This window comes from Podarcis vaucheri (assembly GCF_965113315.1).
Source record: "Podarcis vaucheri genome assembly, chromosome: 1".
Taxonomy (NCBI): domain Eukaryota; kingdom Metazoa; phylum Chordata; class Lepidosauria; order Squamata; family Lacertidae; genus Podarcis; species Podarcis vaucheri.
The window spans coordinates 44,469,280-44,490,416 of record NC_138759.1 but is presented as its reverse complement, the minus strand read 5'-3'; the positions used below and the strand labels follow the sequence as shown (position 1 = coordinate 44,490,416).

Here is a 21,137-nt window from a genome sequence, read left to right as displayed (position 1 = left end):
AGCCTTTCTAGGTCCGAGGAATGACGGGAATCGTAGTTCTGGCCACACCCGGGAAGGGGAACTGCTGAGGAGGCAAAGACTACGTTTCCCAGCAGCCTCAGGGCAGCGCGAGTCGCTGTTGGGGCAGCGGGCGAGGGTAGCCTAGCTGAGGAAAGGCGAGCTCGGTCGGGCAAGTCGAGGGAGTAACAGCCGCTTTGGCTCTGTAGAGAAGCGGGTCGGAGCGGGAAGAGAAATGGCGGTGGATAAGGAGCTGCTGGAGTTGGACTTGTACGCGCTGCTGGGAGTTGGCGAGAAGGCGTCGGATAAAGAGGTCGGCAAGGCCTCGGGCTGAGGGGAGGGAGAGGCGGCGGTGGCGGCCGCTGGAGATCTCTGAGGGCCCAGCCGGACCCTCGCAGGCCCCCGAGGGCCAGGATTACAGCAGGGGGCTCTGTCCCTGCCGCTCCTTACGGGACAAGACCTCAGGGCCCTCGAGCTGCTGAGTTCAAGGGCCCATAGCCTAAAGTATTGATGCTATACTGTACACACTTTACTAGGGGCCACTTGGCACTGCACTCGATGGGTCCCCCTTCTGGGTGCCCCGGTAAACCTGAGATGCGCCGGGGTGCAGCCCTGCGCGCATTCTTCAAATGCGAGCATACTACTGTTTTTTCATAGTCATTATAGGAGGAACCACGACGGTCATCTAGTTCAAACCTGCAGTGCAGGAGTCTTTTGTCCAACGACCGTGGAATTAAAGTCTCGTGCTCTGCCAACCGAGCCCTCTCTCAGAGAATGGTAGAGTTGGAAGGGACCCCCGAGAGTCATCTAGTCCAAACCCCCCCCCCCATGCAATGCAGGAGTCTCACCTGGATCATCCATGACAGGTGGCCATCGAGCCTCAGCTTAAAAACCTCTGAGGAAGGACAGTCCACCACCTCTCGTGGGAATCTGCTTATGATAGGCTTTGCAAGTGTGTGGTACTGGACTGCATGAATGAACTGTGATTTGAGATGGCCCCTTGGGTTTGCTTTGGATGCTTGAGGTGGTGAGTATAATGATGGGGGAGGTGAACTGTGAACTAGGAAGTCCTTGGTTTGCATCCAGTCCTGGCCACAATTCTTTCAGCCTCTCCATCTGGCATAAATTGATAATAATGCCATCTCAATTTGTGTGGGCAAACATTGTGGAAACCTTGCAAGTGTGTTCCTCAAAAGTTACTAGAAGACTTATTTTTATTTGTTATCCTGATCCCCTCACCCCCATTTGAGGCGTTTTTTAAAAAGCCAAATTTAAACATGTTTTCCTTCCTAGAGGTGATATTTCCTTGTTACAGGCAAGCATTTTAGAAGCTGCTTGAAAGCATGTTTGTAACAGTTTCTGCAATAATGGGTTTTAAGCACTTTGAGTAGTCAAATAGTGTTGTTATATATTATTGTGTTAATATTTTGCTTTAAGGATCAATAGCTTCAATTGTCTTTTTAGTACTCATTTGGTCCACTAGGTGGTGCCTAAATACCAGACGTTTTTAGTCTGTACCTGTATATTGACAGAACTTTTTAAGGTAGTTATCTTAGAATAATAAGAGACTGCTTTGCATATGAAAATGTTTCTGATAAGGAGTATTAATGTTAAAATGAATGCATGTGATCTATACTTCATAGTATCTCTGTTGTGACAGAATTGTACTGCTGGAAAGATGCTAACAACATCCAGCAACCTGAACAGAAGAAAGATTCAGTGTCTTAACAGTCTCACACGGATTTTCAATGGGCCAGAGAACTCAGAGGTGCCTTACTGAGAAGATCAGTAATACAGTTTTTCCAGCACTACTGAACAACCCATCAAATGTGCATTTGCAAGGATGGGTTGAGGCTTCTGGAGCGCACTTTTGATTCACAGGCAGAAACAGCAAGAACAATCGGGGCTGGCCAACATGGAACTCATGTAGTATTTTGTAGCTTCTGGCCAAGTGTCAGCACATGTTCAGTTCCTATCAGGCCAGGTTGTTGTCATTGGATGGAATCAGCGAAACAGTTACTTTGTCAAATAAAATATTTTTATTTACCTGAGCAACTGCAGTCCAAGCATTGAGGATGCATTAGGCAGCAGGTGTGTTTGTCATATCTACAGCAGTGTTATACCAGGGTGGCTTGGTATAAGGTAGGCCTGCATTTGGGCAGATAACCTCTGGCAGCAAAACAAACCTCTTAAAAGAATGAGCTTATTTTTAAACTTTTCCTATTTACTTTGAGTTGCCTGTTGCCCTATCTTCTACATAACTGAATACTGCCTTAATCTGCTAATCACACTGTTCATTGCATTGTTTTTGCTCTGTCATTTACAGATTAAGAAAGCCTACAGACAGAAGGCCTTGTCCTGCCATCCAGATAAAAATCCAGACAACCCCAAAGCAGGTATGGAAAGTATTCATAGACACTCTTAGCTTTTATTGACTGTTTTCCCTGTGTGATCACTAGAAGTGGCTAGATTTATCCAGAATTACACTGGTGTGTTTTATTGGTAATAGGTGGAATGCTCTGGATATCAGTATCTAGGCTTGATTATTTATGTGACCCTTTAATCACATGAAGCCTATTGTGTACCATGTCCATTGGTTGTCAAATGCTGCAGTTTTTAGGCCTGCTAAAACCATAGGATTGGCAGGTACCACAGACAGAGCTTTTTTGTGGTACCCCCCGATATTTGAGGCTCCCTCAGAAATTGCGAATGGATCCCCATTGTTTGAGTCTTAAGCAGATTTGGGATTTTTATTGTTCTTCTACGCTTTTGTTGATGGTTTTATGTGGGCTTCATCTTTCAGCTGCTGCTATTCTAGATGTTTAATTTACTGACTTCTGTTAATTCTGTAATTGCTCAATATGTTATATTTATTGCTGCAAGCTGCCTTACAATGTTCATAAGCTTATCTGGGGGATATAAATATATTCAATTAAATGATGACCCGGCAATATTTTGTATTCAGAAGGGGCTAATTGTTTGAGATTCAGGACAAACAAAATAAAATGTATTTTCATACATGATGGCTGAGTTCTGCTTTCACACTGTCCAAGGTTGTGTCCTCTAAATACAAGTTACTAGGCATCACATGTAAGTTTAGAAATAAGATATTAAGAATAATATCTGATCCTTGCATAAGGGACGAACTGTATTTTAGATGGAGCAAACTGAAGTTCTGAAGTTATGGTGAGGATTGACTTTCAAATATTGGAAGAAGCTTTGTTGTGTTCTCTGAAATGATTTACTCAGACAAATTTCAGACAATCATTTACTCAGTTCTATATCTAGGAATTGTATGCATTCTCTTATTGCTGTTTCATTTTTTCACTTTCTGTTTCCTAGCTGAGCTCTTCCATCAGTTGTCTCAAGCTTTGGCAGTTTTAACAGATGCAGCAGCAAGGGTGAGTTATTTTAATGCTCTGTTAGAACTCCAAGCATTTTCTGGCTCTGCTGTTAGACATGAATACTTGGAAAAGAAAAGTGCAGTCAGAAACTTATTTCAGGCCAGTACAAGCCAACAAGTTGTTTCTGACTGTTCCCTTACATATCTCTGGATATCTTATGTACAGAAATTCCCTACTTCTCTCAGCAATAGACTCCTATTCTAAACCGTGAGTGGCTGAGGCAGGGTCATACTTGCATGGAGGGAGAACTCTATAATCATCAGAGGTCATTTGATATACTCCCAGACTGCACACCTGCTCCTTCTGGAGAAGTGCTACCCAATCCAGAACAGACAAGTGGCCTATCTCCCAGAAACAGGAGCTACCCAGTCACAAGACCTCCGTCTTTCCAGGATTCAAGCTCAGTTTATTGACTCTGATCCAGGCCACCACTGCATCTTGCATCTTGCTCCACACTCAGTTGTAATGGAGAAATAAAGTTGAGTTTCATCAGGGCAACACCTTGCTCCAAAACTCCAAATGACTGCTTCCAGTGGCTTCATATAGATGTTGAATATCATTGGGAACAATATAGTGCCCTGTGGCACATCGTAGTGTAAATGTGTTTGTTGATCTTGGGGAAGGTTAAAACTAATTTATTCTTGCCTTGGAGGCTCGATATGAATCCTTCATTTCAAACTGATCACTGATAGCTTGGGATGGAAGCGATTTTTGGCATTATGATCAAGTATTTGGGTTCTAAAATGAGCTGGGTTCCACTTATCTGAGTATATAATACTTCATATGAAGAAATAAGATGGAATTTTAAAAAAATGTGAGAGAGATAGAGGGAGAACTATATGCACAGTTTTAAACTCGTTTGCTGCAACAGATCTTATTACTGAAAAAAGTAACTGCTTTTTTCATTGGTTTTTTCCTGTATTTTGAACTGCTGTGACATGAAAGCAGGTAGAGCTCTTGCAATTCCATTGTTCTTGCCCATTATTTGGATCCCTGTTAAAAGCTGCAAGCAAAACTATACCTGTTGTCAACACCTGTTGTCAGTATGTTTCAGACCATGCTGCCCCTGCAGTGCTAGCATTAAACTGGGCTAGTGATCTAATACAGACATTATAAGTAATATGTATACTTCAGAATACTTTCAAACATTTGTATCTTTCTTGATTTTACATATTCTGGTCCATCTTTCTTTCCTCCGTTTGTGGACATTACTAATGTTAGTTACTGAGAAGTCTCGAATTATTAAAATTTTTATCCTTGTTAAACACAATCTGAATGTCCATGACACTTGCAGATCTTTGTTTTGTTTTAATTTTAATATTTCTAGATATGTGATTGAAACTTTCATTTTGTTTTGATTTATTATTTTTTCTTGTCCTATCACTACTGCAGGCAGCATATGATAAAGTGAGGAAAGCAAAGAAACAGGCAGCAGAAAGGACTCAGAAACTTGATGAAAGGAGGAAAAAAGTCAAACTTGGTATGTAAATCTAGAATATTCTTTTGCATATGGAGCAAATGCCAGGTTGCAGGATCCTTACCATTTGTTTATGTCTGCAATTCGTTTGTTTTCATTAAAATTTGAGGTGGTATCAGTAGGTGCTCTTAAATATACTGTACTGTGAGCAGTGATTCATTCTGTTAGAAATGAATCTCAGGAAAAACCAATCTGTTTGGGTTTGTCCTATCTTGGAATCATAGAACTGTAGAGTTGGAAGGGACCACAAGGGCCATCTAGTTCAACCTCCTGCAATGCAGTAATCTTTTGCTCAACGTGGGGTTTGAACCCACGACCCGGAGATTAAGAAGAAGAAGAAAAAGAGTTTGGATTTGATATCCCGCCTTTCACTCCCCTTCAGGAGTCTCAAAGCGGCTAACAATCTCCTTTCCCTTCCTCCCCCACAACAAACACTCTGTGAGGTGAGTGGGGCTGAGAGACTTCACAGAAGTGTGACTGGCCCAAGGTCACCCAGCAGCTGCATGTGGAGGAGCGGAGACGCGAACCCGGTTACCCAGATTACATGACTACCGCTCTTAACCACTACACCACACTGGCTCCCCAACTTGTGGACTTCTTCTTTTGCTATAGATCTTGAAGCCCGGGAAAAAGAAGCCCAGTCCCAGGTTAGCAAGGAGGAAGAGATCCAGATAACTAGAACATTAGAGCAAGAGGTAAGGGTAGCAACCAAACAAAATGTTATTTTATATCAGAAATGAGGATGGGATCCTTTATGTGCACAGCCATTATAAAGAGCAGAAAGTTAATGGTATTGAAAGATAAATTATGCTGGCAGCCTATAGGAGTAGCAACATTGAGGTTCAGGCTGTGTGAAAACATGGCATAAAGGGATTATAAACTTGAGGGGCATAGTGTGCTTCACATGCAAAAGATCCTAGGTATTGATCCTTGGCATCTCCAAGTAAGACTCCTTTCTAAAAAAAACCTGTAGAGAGAGAGAGTCTAACTTTATATAAGGCTGCTTCCTGTGTATCTATTCTTCCCTTAAAAAAAACACTTTTCAATTTGGCTGTTGTTGCTAGACAGGAGACTGCTGGTCTATTCCTTGTGACACTTTCTTCATACCTACAAGTTAAAGAGTAGATTGTTTTGTAACAGCCACTTTTCTTGGCAACATGGCCACCATTTTTTTGCCTTCTGCCTCTTTCCCCAGATCCTACGGTTACGTGAGGAGGGATCCTGCCAGCTGAAGGAACAACAAAAACTTATCCAGGAACAAATACGACTTGAGAAAGAACAGCGAGTGCGAGGTAAGGCCAGGCAAGGTCAGAGCCTCTGCCTGCCACAAAGTTGTCTTGCCACGGTTCTCTTCAGAACACGCCCAAGGGTGCTCAAAGCCAGTTTGCTTTTGTTGTTAAGGAGTACATGCCTGTAGAAAAATAGCCTTTTCTTTGCTGCATCTCTTGTTGTGGAGCCTAGTGGCAGAATATTCTTTTATTAAGTAGAAGGGCCAAACAAGAAGAGTTAAATTGGGAGATGTACAGCACACTCCTATTCATGTCTACTAAGAAGTAAATTGAGTTCAGGGGGACCATCTCCCAGGATTATAGCTCTGATCTCTTCTAAGCTGTGCCACTTGTTTCCTTTTTCACCCCAGGCAGATGTGTGTGGAAATGAGGAGGGTATTGACGATTATTTTAATGAATGTTTGCAAAGAACTTTGCAATATTTGTTATAGATTTTTCAGTACCAGTTGGCATGTGAGATTGGCTTATGAACATTCAGTGCTATTTTTATCCTCCCACCCCAAATTTTATTTACTACATTTATATACCACCTTTATCTTCCAATAATCTGAAGTTGTTGTACATGGTGTGATGTCCCCGTCCCCCCACTTCATTCTCACAACAACCCTGTGAGGTGAGGTAGGTTAGGCTAAGAGATGGTGGCTGGTCCAAGGTCACCCAGTGAGCTTCCTGGCTGAGTGAAATTTTCTCACTGTCATTGGAGCCCTACTTCTGGCAGTAACAAGAGTCAAAATAGAACCCCCTTTTAACTTGCATAGTTATCAGGATAATTGCCAACCTACACCCCAACCCCCTGTGGTGGAGTTTAAATCAAGCTAAGGATATGTAGAACATAGACTTTCTTGAGTATTTTCAATCATTAAATGTCAGTGTAGTTTTCATTTTCTTTTTCTTTTTCTTCTTTGAGGCAAACATGATGGGTATGGAGAGGAGGGCAAAGGAACACCCAAGCTCAAAGTAAGACATTCCCAAAAATTGAGCTATGAAGAGAGATGAGCAACTAACTTATCATTCCATCAGTAGAAGCCACATGGATCGCCTCTGGCCACACAGAATGCTGGACTGTCTCTGGCATCCTCGCTGCTTACTGGAATTGTCACTTACTTCATCTTAATGTGTTCCTTGCACTTTAATCTAGAATCTAGGCACTAGGATGAAGGTAATTAGAAGTTAAGTCTCTGTGACTTGGGATACTGACAGGTTGCCAGATGCTGCTTGGTGTATGTAGTAATTTTAAGATCTTCTAAATGTGAACTTTTCCCTGTGCCTAGGACTATGTATATCTGTCCCTGTGCAGTGTAGCCATTCCTTTTAGTATGTCTACAAATTTTAACATCTGAATCTATTGCCTCTATAGCATCACAGATGTAAAACCAAGTGCTAGATTCTGCTATATATTGTATCCAGTACACTGAACAGTGTGAAATTAATTTCTAACTTTTCCTCATCAGCTACGCTGGAAATGCAAGAAAGAAGATGAAACTAAAGGAGGCTACTCAAAAGAAGTTCTTCTGCAAATCCTACAAAAGGTCCTGTTCCAAAATGCTCCTTTCACCTTGGTTGGTTGGTTTTGCCTAGCAAACTGTAAGAATAAGCAAAGAAAGTTGATATCTTCATAAACTAATGAGGCCCTCCCATGGTAATTATAAATCATTCCATTCCTTTTTGTTGGTACAGGAGGACACCATAAGGAATTTATTAACTTGTCAGCTAATATTTAATACAACCAATATATCCCTGTGGTATGACTCATAAATAATTTGATGGTGTGGTTTAACGTGTGATCTTTACTTCATCCCTATTTGTACTTCAGTAACTGCTAGGCAGATTTGACTAGCTTGGGCTTTCTCTCTCTCTCTCTCTCTCTCTCTCTCTCTTTCTCTCTTTGGTGAACAATGAATTCAGAACTAGGCTGGAACAATAACCTCATTCATTACATCACATGATGATGATGTTCTATGGGGTTTTGCTGTGAGAGTGTGATCTGTGAACTGACTTATGGCTGTGTTGCATTTCAAGCTTGTTATGATGACCTTGGCCTCAAATCAATGACTGCTATTGTAATATCTCTAAAAACTCTTTAACTAGCATTTTGACATGATTATGCATAGTATATCTCAGCACAAAATGTACTCTTCACCAGCATTGTATCTCATCCCACTTCAGTCCTTTTTCCATTTGTTATTTATGGAGACTTTGGCAAGAGCTGTCATATATCACATTTTAGAACATACGGTTTCTCCCCTAGACCTATGTCTGACTTTACATTTCTTATTGATTCTGGCAGTATGGTGAGGTTCTGAATTTGCTAATCTCTAGCAAGAAGACTGGGAGTGCAGTTGTGGAATTTGCCACGGTGAAAGCTGCTGTAAGTTTTTTGACTTGGGAATTTCTCAGTGCACCTTTATGGTGGTATATATTGGCCTTTATGGAAGAAGGTATCATTAGAAGTCTTTCTATGACTCTTCTACATCAACTGGGCTTCCCCCACCCAACCCTTACGACTGGCGCAGAAAGCAGGGCCAGTTCCCCATCTTTCAGCAACGGGTGGGTGTTTATAGAGGGGTGGGAGGCTCTGAGAAACTTCACCAAAACAAAGGGAAAGCATTTATTGCAGTTTAGGAAACCATACTTAAATATTTCTATATAGATAAGTAATTTATGTGAAGAGTTTCTTGATACTTTAAACACCCACTCTGAGTAACAAAACTAGCCCCTGAGTAACAAAATTATCATGGAAAAACCTTCTCCCATCAGTATGCAAATACCACTATCAAGATAGTTACCAGCAAACCCTAAAACGCCACATCTGATTTTGTTATTGTTACTAGGATGCTTCTCTCCATATTATGATGAGCCTTAGATGCAGAAGAAAACCTTAATGAAGTTAGGAAGGAATTTTCCTCCCATTAGATTATCTGACTATTTTACTTTTCACCCTTCCATACAGTACATTTAGTGTGGTTTGCTTTAAGCAAGCTGGATTTGTTTTACTTTTCTCACAAGCTCTCCCCTATCACATGGTGCATCCATGTGGCACTGGCATGCACTCTCTCACATTAATGTGCGCACACAAGCCTACTGATGAAAATGGGATGGGCTAATCAGGGACTGGGAGGGGCTCATATACAAGCTTGGAGGGGTTTTCAGCTCCAACTAGCACAACCTTCCCCAACCTGATGCCCTGGAGATGTTTTGGACTCCAACTTCCATCAGCCCAGCATAATCAGTGGTTGGGGATAATGGGGATTATAGTCCAAAACACCTGGAGGGCACCAGGTTGGAGAATGCTGATCTAGCATAATTGTTTAATCAATTGACCTGTGGCTATTCTGTTATTCTGGGCTTAGTATGGGAAGCATGAAATGAAGAGGCTGTTTTTATTCATTAGGAGATGGCAGCGAAGAATGAAGTTGGCCTGATAAGCAATCCTCTAAAAATCTCCTGGCTAGAGGGCCAACCACAGAGCAATCCTGTGTTTGCTGATGGCACCAGCCTGCCACAGATATCCAAGGTAGGACCAATACAAGCTGCTACTTTTGCATTTGGTGATTCTTAAAATCTGTTTGAACTCTGCATACACCTAGTATGGGCACTAGCAAAAATATTCTGTTCATCTTTGTACTTTTGCCTTGGGAAGCATTCACTGAGCAACTGTAAGCCATTTAAAGTTTTTCATTTATGAACTTGTTCTAATGAAAGCAGGTATAAATCTGGCTTGATGTTGAGCTTGTATAGATATGATCTGCTGCAGCACTAATTGGGCTATTGCTAAATGGAGTAATAGAGAGGATCCTGTGTGATGTTTGCTTTGTTTAGGGTTGGGCTGAAGAAGTACATGCACAGTTGATGAAAGATGAGCCTTGGGAAGCGATCTCTTCTGAGAAACTAGATTGGGGCAGATAATTCTCCCACAAAAGGAAAGGCTTGTTTTACTGATGAAACTCATGGTTTTAGAGCAGTGGTGGGAAACCTCCAGCCCAGCATCAGCTGATGGTCAGGTCTTGCAAAGCCCTGTGCAGAGCACTTTGCAAGACCAGGAAGTAAGCAGGTCATCACCGCTTTGTGCACTGCGTATTTGCCACCCACCTGTCAATTTTGTGGGGAGGGGATGTGGGGACAGATCCAGTTCCCCACCCCTGCTTTAGAGTATATGTTCTCTTCTGTTTGTTGAAAAAGTCCCATCATTGGAAAGAGGCCTACAAACGTGATGCACTGTCTGCAAATCTGCTAGGTAAAATAAACCCCTGTGATCTGTTTGAAAGCAGATCTAAGCTATATGTTCCTCACATCCCCAAATGTGGATTTGCTTTATTGCACCATTTCAATATTACATTTATAAAGACTGTTCTAATGTTTCTAGAACTTCCCCTGCTCTGTTGAAGGCAGGGGAATTGGCGTCGTAGAGTGCAAGATCATCTGAGCTTCCATTTAATATTTGAAGCTTCATTTGTTTTTACTTTTTCATTTATAGCTTGTTGTGTCTTGAATCAGAGCACCTATTGTTAGTCATAAATGAAATAAGTCTTCATGTGTTAAGGACAAAACAGACTAGATAAATGGGTGATGGAGGGAAGTGGGAACATGTAAATACCACTTTATTATCTTGATTTGGACTGTATCTATTATAGATATGTGAGATGGGAATGCCCAGCTATTCATTCTGCACATGCAGATATTCTTTAAAAGCAAAAGAAAAGAGAATTCTGGGCCAAAGTCTGTCCTCCTTTTCTCTGTGCACATGGCTTGAATAGCTTTTTCAATAGTGTGTGGGTGGAAAGGTAGCAGCTGTCTACTTAATGAGCAGGTATTCTGGTAGTTTCTCAGGTGAGGCTGTTATTTGCGTCTTCCTTTGTTTTGCTAGCCGGTTACTTTGTGTTTAATTCCAAGTAGTAGTTCCTGAGAAACTGCCTCTCAGCCTCCCTGAGGTTTTGTTTGAGCCTGGATGGCTCCATCTAGGGAGCACTTTCAGCTCTTTTCAAAGAGTGACTTTCCTGCCCGACTCCACAGGGCTGTGTGTTTATGGCCACACATAGTCTTGCCTGGAGTGCAGTAGGGAACAAATGTTGTGACTGGTTGTGCTGAACTAGGTGGAATCCAGCAGTACTTTCAGGTTGTTTGGGGCCAAGAGATGTTTTTCTCCCTTGCGCAATATAGGCGAAGCTACTGGGCATGATAGCTATGCCCTGCCTCCCCAGCCAGAGGCAGTAATGCTTTTCAATACCAGTTGCAGGAAACCACAGGAGGGGAGAGTGCTGTTGTGGTTGGGTCCTGCTTGTGGGTTGGCCATTGTGAAAACAGGATGCTGGACTAGATTGGTCACTAGCCTGATCCATCAGACTCTTACATTCTTATCACAAACAATGCCTATAAAAGATGTTTTCTCAGGACTGAAGAGCAACAGTTGTCTCCAAACAGAAGCTCTTGTAGGTTTTCAAGTTAGCTTATTGCTTCTTATGAAGCCTCTGGCTTATGACGTGAGTTTATCTTGGCTTGTTTCCGTTCCATATGTTTCTTACTGGGAGCCCATATATTCTGCCTGCTGCACAGGATTAATGTGTATGAACCCAAGCTGGGAGCTGTGACTGAGTTCATAGCTCTGCGGAAGTGCTAGATGCTCTGATACAGAGGCATTCCAGCTGCTTGCTGGAGTGCAGACATTGGGATTGTGCTATTCTGAACTCTTTCTTAGATGATACCTTAGCAAGCAGCACCTTTCAGTGGGATGTACCGTATTTTTTGCCCTATAGGAGGCACTTTTCCCCCTCCAAAAATGAAGGGGAAATGTGTGTGCGTCCTATGGGGCGAATGCAGGCTTTCGCTGAAGCCTGGAGAGCGAGGGGGGTGGGTGCGCACCCACCCCTCTTGCTCTCTCCAGGCTTCAGGAAGCTATCCGCTAGCCGTGGGAGAGTCGCGTGGCTCTCCCATGGCTAACAGAGAGCTTGCTGGCACCCAGAAGCTTGGGGCGCGCTGAGCTCAGCATGTCCCAAGCTTCAGGCTTCGCACAGCGCTCTGCTAGCCATGGGAGAGCTGCGCGACTTTGCACAGCTCTCCCACGGCTTGTGGATAACAGCCTGTTCTGGGGTTGGGGGAAGCTCGGGCTTCCCCTGCCCCAGCCCCGCACCTGGGGGGGGGAATTTTCTTTATTTCCCCCCCCCAAAAAAAACTAGGTGTGTCCTATTGCCCGGTGCGTCCTATGGGGCAAAAAATACGGTAATTGCAATTCATGTAATTCCTGGATTCAGTACTGGTTTTTCAGTGGGTTTCCAGCTAGAAGGGATACAACTGGTATGCCTTTCAGGTTGGAGATAAACTCCAGCACTCCCCCCCCCCCGAAGTAATAGTTTCCACCTAAGCTAACTGACCTGCTAGTTTTTATTAATCAGTTTTCATAAGAACTGGGATGGTTGCCTAAAATAGCAGGATTGCGTTTGATCCAAATGGTTTTTTTATTATTAAAAAAATGCAGTAGGTGGATACTGATTTTTTACTTGAAAAGATAGTAAACTTCTGTTCTGTAAGCTAAATTCAGTACAGAAAAAGCTGAATCCTGCAACCTGTGTAAATTACCTAAATGAAATAAACATCCATACATCACAACACAAAATATGGTAATATTCTTAATCAGGAGACTTTAAAATTGCTTTTAGAATTTTTACAATTACACAAAAATATTAAACCTGTGAAAAGTTTACTTATATTTTGCATCCTTAGCCTTTGACAAGTGAAGTTCCAGTAAACTTCACTTTGATATGCAAACTTTTTCCTGTTGCTTGTGCCATGCCTGCGGTGATCACCTTCCTTCCTCTTTTTGTATAATTACTCCTGAGGTGACATCACTGATTCCTTACATCCTTTCTACAGAAACTTCCCACAACTTATTTTGTTTGGCAGTACTTGAATATGAATGCTTGTAACTTGCTCTTTTCTTTCTCTTCCCAATTTTAAGTGACATCTTTTGTGTTAATGCCTCTTTATATTTTGGGATCCTCTTCCAATTCTGTCTGTATTTACATACTTAAAAAAAAGTTATTGAATTTTAATGACTAATTTACTTCAGCGCTTATCTCTTGACTTCTGTCTGCCCCAAGGCTCTTTTTACTATCCTGTTCATGTTTACTAGCCTTCCAATAAATACTTAACTTAGGTGCCCTCCTCCTGAAATATTGTAAAATCCATTAAGCATGTAGACTGTATACCCACACAGTGCTTGTTTTGTCTGTGCTGTCATCATGCTTCTAAAAGGAAACCTCTTGCGGCATTAACCTGTTTGTTGGCTTGCTCCTTGAGTTATGTGATGTTGCATACTTAATGTATTTTTTTGTTAGAAAAATTATCTGTTATCTGCAAAGATGGTTCAAAAGCAGATAATTTTTTGCAGCAGAGACACTAGCTTGGCACTTGCACCAGAACAAATCTGCTATTCATTTATTTCATAACATTTCTACACTGCATGATTGTAAAAATAAATAAATAAATCTCAAAGCTGTTTACAAAAAGATAAAACAACAGAATCAAGAAAAATCCACAGCCATACTTTAAAACATACAAAAGTTAAAATACTAAAACATTAAAATTACCTCAACTTTTTAAGCATCTGAGTAAGCATCACTTTTTGTGCTGGAGTGGGAATTGTCTGGCATGCTAGCTGAAAAGTTATGCCAATATACATTGCTGTAGAGCAGGGGTGGGAACTAGATCCATTCAGCGGGCCAGATCCTGGGTTCTGCTAACCCTGGTAGGCCACTTTGACAGGTGGTCAGGGCCCTACCCACCTGTCAATCTGACATTGAGTGACATGTTCCCTGCTAGAAAAGGAAAAACAAGCTTGAAGTCACCCCCTGTCAATGAATAGACTTACAGTGGTGCCCCGCAAGACGAATGCCTTGCAAGACGGAAAACCCGCTAGACGAAAGGGTTTTCCGTTTTTGAGCTGCTTCGCAAGACGAATTTCCCTATGGGCTTGCTTCGCAAGACGAAAACGTCTTGCGAATGTTCCGATTCCCCCCCCTTTTCCCCCTATTGCTAAGCCGCTAATAGCCTTTTAGCCGCTAATCCGCTAAGCCTTTAATAGCCGCTAATAACGCTAATCCGCTAAGACGCTAATAGGGTTGCTTCGCAAGACGAAAAAACCGCTAGACGAAGAGACTCGCGGAACGGATTATTTTCGTCTTGCGAGGCACCACTGTGCTCTCGCTGCCAGTCAGCCAATTGGATTAGTGACAGCACACAACTGGGAGTGTACTTTCAGACTCCTAGTTGTGCAGTAGCAGCCACATCTCCACCTGCCCCACACCTGATGTCACCTATGGCAGCAGATTGGCGTGGTTTGGGAAAAACTGTCTCACGGGCCAAACTGGGACTTGCGTTGGCCCTAATGAGGACCGTGGGTCAGAGGTTCCCCGCCCCTGCTTAGAGTATAGCATGTTGTGCGTTTCTCACAAGGCCATCCTGTTAACCTGAGAAATCACTCTAAGCTCAGTTCTGACTCTTGACTTGTTTATAATGTGAAGCCAGAAGCAGAAACAAGGGTAAGAGTCCCTGGTTACTGAGGAACTCTTGGCATGCTGAAGCTTTATCTTGATGGCACAGTCATTATGGCAAGTATGCAAAAACGGGTGGAGTTCATAATTCAATTCAAGTGTTATTTTTACAGAGGGCAAAACTACATGTGATGTTAGTCATGCTTTACAAACAAATATGCACAGCCTGACTGTTTTTATATTGAAGCAGCAGCAGCCATATGGTTCCAATCTGCAGTACAGATAGTAAATTGCACCTTTGGAGGTAAATAGCAGCCAGTGATGTGGCAGTTTTCCACAGGAAAGCTATGTGAGGTGGTTGTTTTCTCTCTGAAATAAAAGCTGTGAGGTTTTGTATTCTTGTTTAAACATGGAATTGTTGTTGATGGTTTGTATACCACCCTTCATCCATAGATCTCAGGATGGTTCGCAACATAAATTTACAATATAAAAAGGTAAAGGTACCCCTGCCCGAACGGGCCAGTCTTGACAGACTCTGGGGTTTGTGCGCCCATCTCACTCTATTGGCCGGGGGCCAGCGCTGTCCGGAGACACTTCCGGGTCACGTGGCCAGCGTGACAAAGCTGCATCTGGCGAGCCAGCGCAGCACACGGAATGCCGTTTACCTTCCCGCTGGTAAGCGGTACCTATTTATCTACTTGCACCCAGGGGTGCTTTCGAACTGCTAGGTTGGCAGGCGCTGGGACCGAGCAGCGGGAGCGCACCCCACCGCGGGGATTTGAACCGCCGACCTTTCGATCGGCAAGCCCTAGGCGCTGAGGCTTTTACCCACAGCGCCACCCGCGTCCCGTAAATTTACAATATAAAAAAGACTAAATGCATAATAAAAATAAGAACACACAAAAATAACACTTGCATTTTGGTCCTGAGACTGACCTGCAATAGCAAGCAAGGGAGTATGACTGTGAATCCATCTACACATTTTAAGTGCTTATTCAGGGCAGTAACTCAATAAATTATTTTGACATGGCCCTGGAGCCACATGATTTCATAAACAAGCCTTGGGACATGATATTTCTTACAAGGGGGTCTTAGGTGGTTTGGATATGCTTAGGAGAGCAGTAGCTGTTTGGTTCTCCTTTCAGTGGCCCCTTTCCTGCTCTTTCTAGAGTTTGATGTAACAGGGTTTTCCCCAGTCACACTGTTACATGAGTGCTTGCCAATGGAAATTAAAGGAGACACAAATGAAGTACAGGAAATACTTTTAATAAGGTCTAAAATATATATTCTCTTTCACATTTTACAATGGATTATTCATAGCTTATTGTGGAAGCAATAGTTATACACTTCCTTTCCCCTGTGACAAATAGAAAGAAAAACAATTGCTTTCCAATAGTCTGGCTTTCTAATAGCTTAAATATACCCATTAATGAGGAAAATATGCACCAGCATAAAGGAGGATGAACTTCAGTCATGTATAGTTCAAGGCTCTTCTACATCCATGAATTCCTTATAGTTCCTTCATGTTACAACCACCCACCCTTTTCCAGACGCATATTAGTTGTAGAATCTCTGATACGGTCCAAATGTAGGAAGCATCTTGTCATAATGAAGTACTCTCAGTAGGAGTTCTTGGGAATGTGTGATGAATGGAAATATAGTAATCCTAGTAAATTCCAAGTAGATACTGTGTTCAGCTGCTAGCTGGTCTCTGCTGTTCTCAGTTCATTGAGAAAAACAAAAAGCAGCATCAGTTGCGTATAGGCAGTGAAGATGAGCCAGTGGTTCGGTGTAATTAATTCCTCTGCTTTTATTTGCAAGTCTAGCTAATCTGACAGTAAATTCTGGTTTCTGAGTGTCTGCAAAACATCATCAAGGAGTGAGGGCCCCAAATCCAATGTGAAAGAAAAAAAGGGGTCTAATGGATCACGAATAGGATTTCTGTAGCAGGAGGTGGTTTCAGAGAGCCACCAGTTTGTGGCTTGGTTCCTATAAAATAGGTCTGGCTGTGTTTGAGTGGCCTTGTGGAAATGACGTGAAGTGCTTGGGAAAGAAATGTCTGTAGAGGGAGAATCAGTGTGGTTTATTATATTGGGGCAGCTGGCACTGTCCAGATATAGCCGAGGTGGTTTGGGAGGTGGCAGTGGCTTGCTGAGTAGGTTTTGCTCGCTCTGACACGATAAATAGTCCGACTTTCCCGTCAAGTCTCTTGGGAGCTCCCTTTTGTTGTACTGTTGTCCACTGGTGTCTATTGTTTGGCTGTTATGATTCCAGATCGTGACTTGATTGCCCAGCTTTTTATGCCTCCTGAATGAGAGGCGCTTGAAGAAACCAGAGGATCTGATGGATCCTCTCCGCCAAGTGTCCATGGTGAGGGCAGCAATAAAAAAGGCTGGTGGCTCCCAACTGTGTGGTGATGAAGGAGGCCAGAGGCCTCCGTGTTGAGCTTAATTGAGGCTTTCTGAGTCAGTGGGGAGCTTCTTTCTTCTAATTTCTGGAAGAAAAAAGAAAACCTAACAAGCTGGCTTCCCAGAGAAGGCAATACTTGACTGTTAACCCTCACTTCCACTAAAGAAATCATTGGGAAAGAGTTCTACCAACTTGACTTTCATGACCGTATTAGAACTGTAGAACTGTCCAAGTTATCAGTACAGTGGTACCTCGGGTTAAGTACTTAATTCGTTCTGGAGGTCCGTTCTTAACCTGAGACTTTTCTTAACCTGAAGCACCACTTTAGCTAATGGGGCCTCCTGCTGCTGCCACACTGTTGGAGCAGGATTTGTGTTCTCATCCTGAAACAAAGTTATTAACCCGAGGTACTATTTCTGGGTTAGTGGAGTCTGTAACCTGAAGCATATGTAACCTGAGGTGTATGTAACCCGAGGTACCACTATATTTCAAAGAAAATGGTGAACGCATGTAGCATTTGCTGTCAAAGTCCAAATGTTAAGTAGACATACACAAAACACTTCAAGTATTGTGAATTTGGAAGCCAATCATAACTCTTAGTGTGTAAATAGTTGTGTTTTAAAGCATTTGTAGTTGAGGTTCTGTCATCCCAGCTGGCTGAGATGCAGCAGATGAGTTATTGCAGTGTACAGGATGGGGCTTGACCCTTCTTATTCCTCTGCTGCTTGACTCTGCCACGCTTCTGCAGTAGCCTTTATTCAGGACAGTGGCAACCAGTATAGTACTATTTGAGAGAGAGTTACTGACCTATCTCCATCATCATCATCAGCCTTCTTCCCTGCCTCCCTGCTTCAAATCACCTTCTTATCCAGTGGTCCCTTAGAACACCTCTCTGGTATTCATTCCTATGCCTCCTTATCTGTCACCCCCATTAACACAATTTTCCACAGCTTTTTGTACAAATCCAAATCTCACTCCTTTTTTTTTTTCTTCCTTCTCCCTGCGATGGTCTTCCCATTTTCCATTTATCAGGCTACTTTCCTTTCTTTCTCTAGAACTCTCTTTAAGACCAAATTATTTCCAAGAGTCTTTTCTGACCTACCCTGCCTTTGTTTCACTTGATCTGCTACTTTCCCTTCCTCATTTCCTTCCTCAGTTGTTAGGCAAAATGAGGTACTATCTAATGCAGACTGAAAGCAGTAATGTGTCAGGACGTACTGACTTCATCTGCCACCTCAAGGTCACCAAACTCCACTTGCCCCTTTTAGCCCACTTTAAATCCTTACCACACAAAGGAATTATGGGGCTGCCAAATAAAGGGCTGTATATGCATATCATCATCTCAACAAATTTACCCAGATTCTAGAGCACAAAGCAGCATCCATATGGTGGAATTGTTGAATGTTACATGACAGAAAAGTCATTATCAGTCTCTCATTACTGGATTGGCAGAGCCGAGAATTAGCAAAACTATATTCATGAAGGATTTCTAGAGCTTAAGTAGTTGCAGATCTTAACATTGAAGAAAATGAAATGTAGAGTCGCTACTTACTGTGAGACAGAGGGGAATTTTGAAGGAAGTCCTTCCAGCCCAGGGCACAGTATACCTGTGTCCATGTTTAAAAGTCCACTGTATCTTCTCAGCTCTACCTTTAGAACACCATTCCTTCGGTGTTACTCCTTGCCCTTCTCACTCAGCCACTCATGTGTTTTGCTGGTGGCAATTCCTTTGTGCGTGTTCTGTGCCAAGCCCTTGCTGACTCAGTTACATCAGAAACTGGGATTTACACTATTAGTTAATTGCAGAGATTGCAGGAAGTAGGTGTGTAAACCTGTGAAGTGTCAGCCCACACATACAAAGCTTCAAGAGAATACAGGGCTTCTATGGAATACTACTTGAACAACTTTCAGTGTAGCTGCTGGAGGAGGGGGAGGACAAGGAAATACAGTAAGACCCAGTTCTGAATTGCAAGTTCAAGGGACCCGTGCATTTCTACTTAGGGTTGGAGATGGGATCTCTCCCCGCCCCCAAATGGCACCTTCATGGTCAGAGGCAGTAAGATTCTGACTATCAGGCGTGGTGGAGAGACAGAAGCAAATAATCACGCTATGCTTGCAGCTGTCCAGGGACACCTGACTGGTGGTCACTCCTGGAGACAGGATGCTGAACCAGAAAAACCTTGGTCTGATCCAGTCCAGCAGATTTTTAAGCAGAGGTTGGATGGTCATCTACCATGGATGCTTTAGTGATTCCTGCATTGTAGGGGGTTGGACTAGATGTCCCTCGGGGTCTCTTCCAAGTCTACAGTTCTATGCTTCTATGATTCTTTATATTGTATTATCACACCATTATATGTTACATAAGCAATTAAGTCACAATTTTTTTAAAAGGCCTGACTAATCAGGAATGTACAAAAATGGCTATTTTTACTCTGCTTTATGAATTGGATAGCTCCAACCTGAAAATGAAAAGGTGTTGATTACTATTAAAGAGCCATGCCACCTATAAGTCCTCTTGAGACTCAACAACACTAAATGTTTAAGTATAGAATCTGTTTAATAGAGTGCTGAGAAATAAAATGACACACAATTTCTAGGATAATGGTTCCACTGGTTTTACAGGATATTAGGCCAGGGGAATCCCCTCAATGTAAGATGTTTCGTTTTCAACAATTTTAGATTTGGGGATTTGTATTGTTCTCTTCTTGGAATCTGAGGAAGAAATCACTAGTTAAGATTCTGGAACCCTCCTCAAAAGAGTATTTGCAGTGCTTTGCCTATTCTTAATTAAAGTGATATTATGTTCCTGTAAAATTAAGGCAGTAGACAGTATTTTGATCCTAGAACATTTATGATGCTGCTTTAGTACTTCCTGTTATATTGTAGCAAAAGGAAATTTATTTATCATTTATTACATTTCTGTTTCACTTTTTCAGTAAGGAGCTAGCTTGGGTCTGTGTCCCCTTGCACACCCATTTTACCTTTACAACCACCCTGTGAGCTAGGCTACAACTACCTGTAGTAATGAGAACTGCCACAACTGTAATAGTTGAGAGTGGAGGAGCTTACTTATTCTGGCATGACATTTTGCTTGGAGTGGCTACATTAGAGTTATCCCCACTTCGGACAATCTTTATCGCCAATAAACACTAGCTCGTAATGTCTGTAAGGTACTCTGCACCAGAAGACCTCCTTTCTTGTGCCATTGTGCTGGTGTTTATTTTAGGACTTCTGAAAGAACTAGCAGGGATTCCACCTTACTTTTCCTGCCATCCCATTTTCTTTAGGGTTCAGTTGTCTCGGAGCGGGATTACGAAAGCCTCGTGATGATGCGGATGCGCCAAGCCGCTGAAAGACAGAAGCTGATTGAGCAGATGAAACAGGAAGATGAGGAAGAACCTTCCACATAGTACAAGGAGAAAAATAGCATTATCTTGTGTGTTTGCTTATACTTAAATTAAGTCAATAAATATCCTTTTTAAAAACAGCCGTGGTTTTCTTTGAAAAATAAACTGATCATCCTCAATAAGGGTATAAATCTGGTGGTGTGTGGCTCTGCTTCTGCTTAGATATCGGGTGCCCACACTGTCAAAGCTACCAAGTCAAGTTTCTCCTCCCATTGACAGACCATGGGCTAGTTTTAATCTTATGGAAACTGCCAGAAAATGGTTCCTGCTGTTGGCAACTCCACAAGTTATATAAATGATTGCCATGTTTACAAGGTATCTCCAGCAACTTCTGTGTTAAAAAAATTGTGTGTTAAAGGGAGTTTCAAAGACACTGAAATGGTGATGTGATGAATAGACACATCAGTTGCATTTATTAGTTGAGAAGAGAAGAATTCACCAGAAGGTTGTCGTGCAATGGACCTTTGAGAAACCTACTACTTCTGTTTCCACATGGAAGGTTTTTTTTTTTTTAAGGGTTCTGAAGTACACTGGATGCACCCTCAAATCTGCAGCAATCATCATGGCAGGTATTGGTGCTGTTTTTGGTCTTTTCTCACTGCTCTCATTAACAGGGGAAACATGGATATTATATATAATCAGTGTTGGCCACAGTACATGACCATATTTTC

The 21,137-nt window shown here is 42.3% G+C and overlaps 3 protein-coding genes and 1 long non-coding RNA gene across 4 annotated transcripts in view; 2 read left to right on the top strand and 2 right to left on the bottom strand.

The window, feature by feature from the left end:
* The window catches only part of RMDN3 (regulator of microtubule dynamics 3), a 276,642-nt gene that overhangs the window by 204,770 nt on the left and 50,735 nt on the right, over positions 1 to 21,137 (top strand). The window lies entirely within an intron of this gene.
* On the top strand, positions 92 to 20,546 carry DNAJC17 (DnaJ heat shock protein family (Hsp40) member C17). Its single transcript, XM_082240905.1, has 11 exons — positions 92 to 310; positions 2,324 to 2,393; positions 3,340 to 3,398; positions 4,794 to 4,881; positions 5,491 to 5,573; positions 6,074 to 6,170; positions 7,075 to 7,124; positions 7,619 to 7,696; positions 8,455 to 8,535; positions 9,559 to 9,681; positions 20,347 to 20,546. Exons 1-11 carry the CDS (start codon positions 233 to 235, stop codon positions 20,467 to 20,469), a joined length of 930 nt encoding a protein of 309 aa, XP_082097031.1. The 5' UTR covers positions 92 to 232; the 3' UTR covers positions 20,470 to 20,546.
* LOC309542733 lies at positions 13,197 to 15,148 on the bottom strand. Its single transcript, XR_014224391.1, has 2 exons — positions 14,354 to 15,148; positions 13,197 to 14,023 (listed from the first exon to the last, which is right to left on the bottom strand). It is a non-coding gene; the product is annotated as an uncharacterized lncRNA (long non-coding RNA).
* LOC309542474 (uncharacterized protein C15orf62, mitochondrial) lies at positions 15,901 to 19,432 on the bottom strand. Its single transcript, XM_082241290.1, has 2 exons — positions 18,612 to 19,432; positions 15,901 to 17,144 (listed from the first exon to the last, which is right to left on the bottom strand). Exon 2 carries the CDS (start codon positions 17,017 to 17,019, stop codon positions 16,477 to 16,479), a length of 543 nt encoding a protein of 180 aa, XP_082097416.1. The 5' UTR covers positions 17,020 to 17,144; positions 18,612 to 19,432; the 3' UTR covers positions 15,901 to 16,476.

What these genes read in the sequence shown, in the direction of transcription:
- DNAJC17 (XM_082240905.1), top strand. Translation starts at nt 233, where the DNA reads ATGGCGGTGGATAAGGAGCTGCTGGAGTTGGACTTGTACGCGCTGCTG. An exon ending in GAGGAAAAAAGTCAAACTTG is followed by an intron (nt 4,882 to 5,490) that starts GTATGTAAATCT and finishes CTTTTGCTATAG; the next exon opens with ATCTTGAAGCCCGGGAAAAA. An exon ending in TTCTGCAAATCCTACAAAAG is followed by an intron (nt 7,697 to 8,454) that starts GTCCTGTTCCAA and finishes TGATTCTGGCAG; the next exon opens with TATGGTGAGGTTCTGAATTT.
- LOC309542474 (XM_082241290.1), bottom strand. Translation starts at nt 17,019, where the DNA reads ATGGACACTTGGCGGAGAGGATCCATCAGATCCTCTGGTTTCTTCAAG.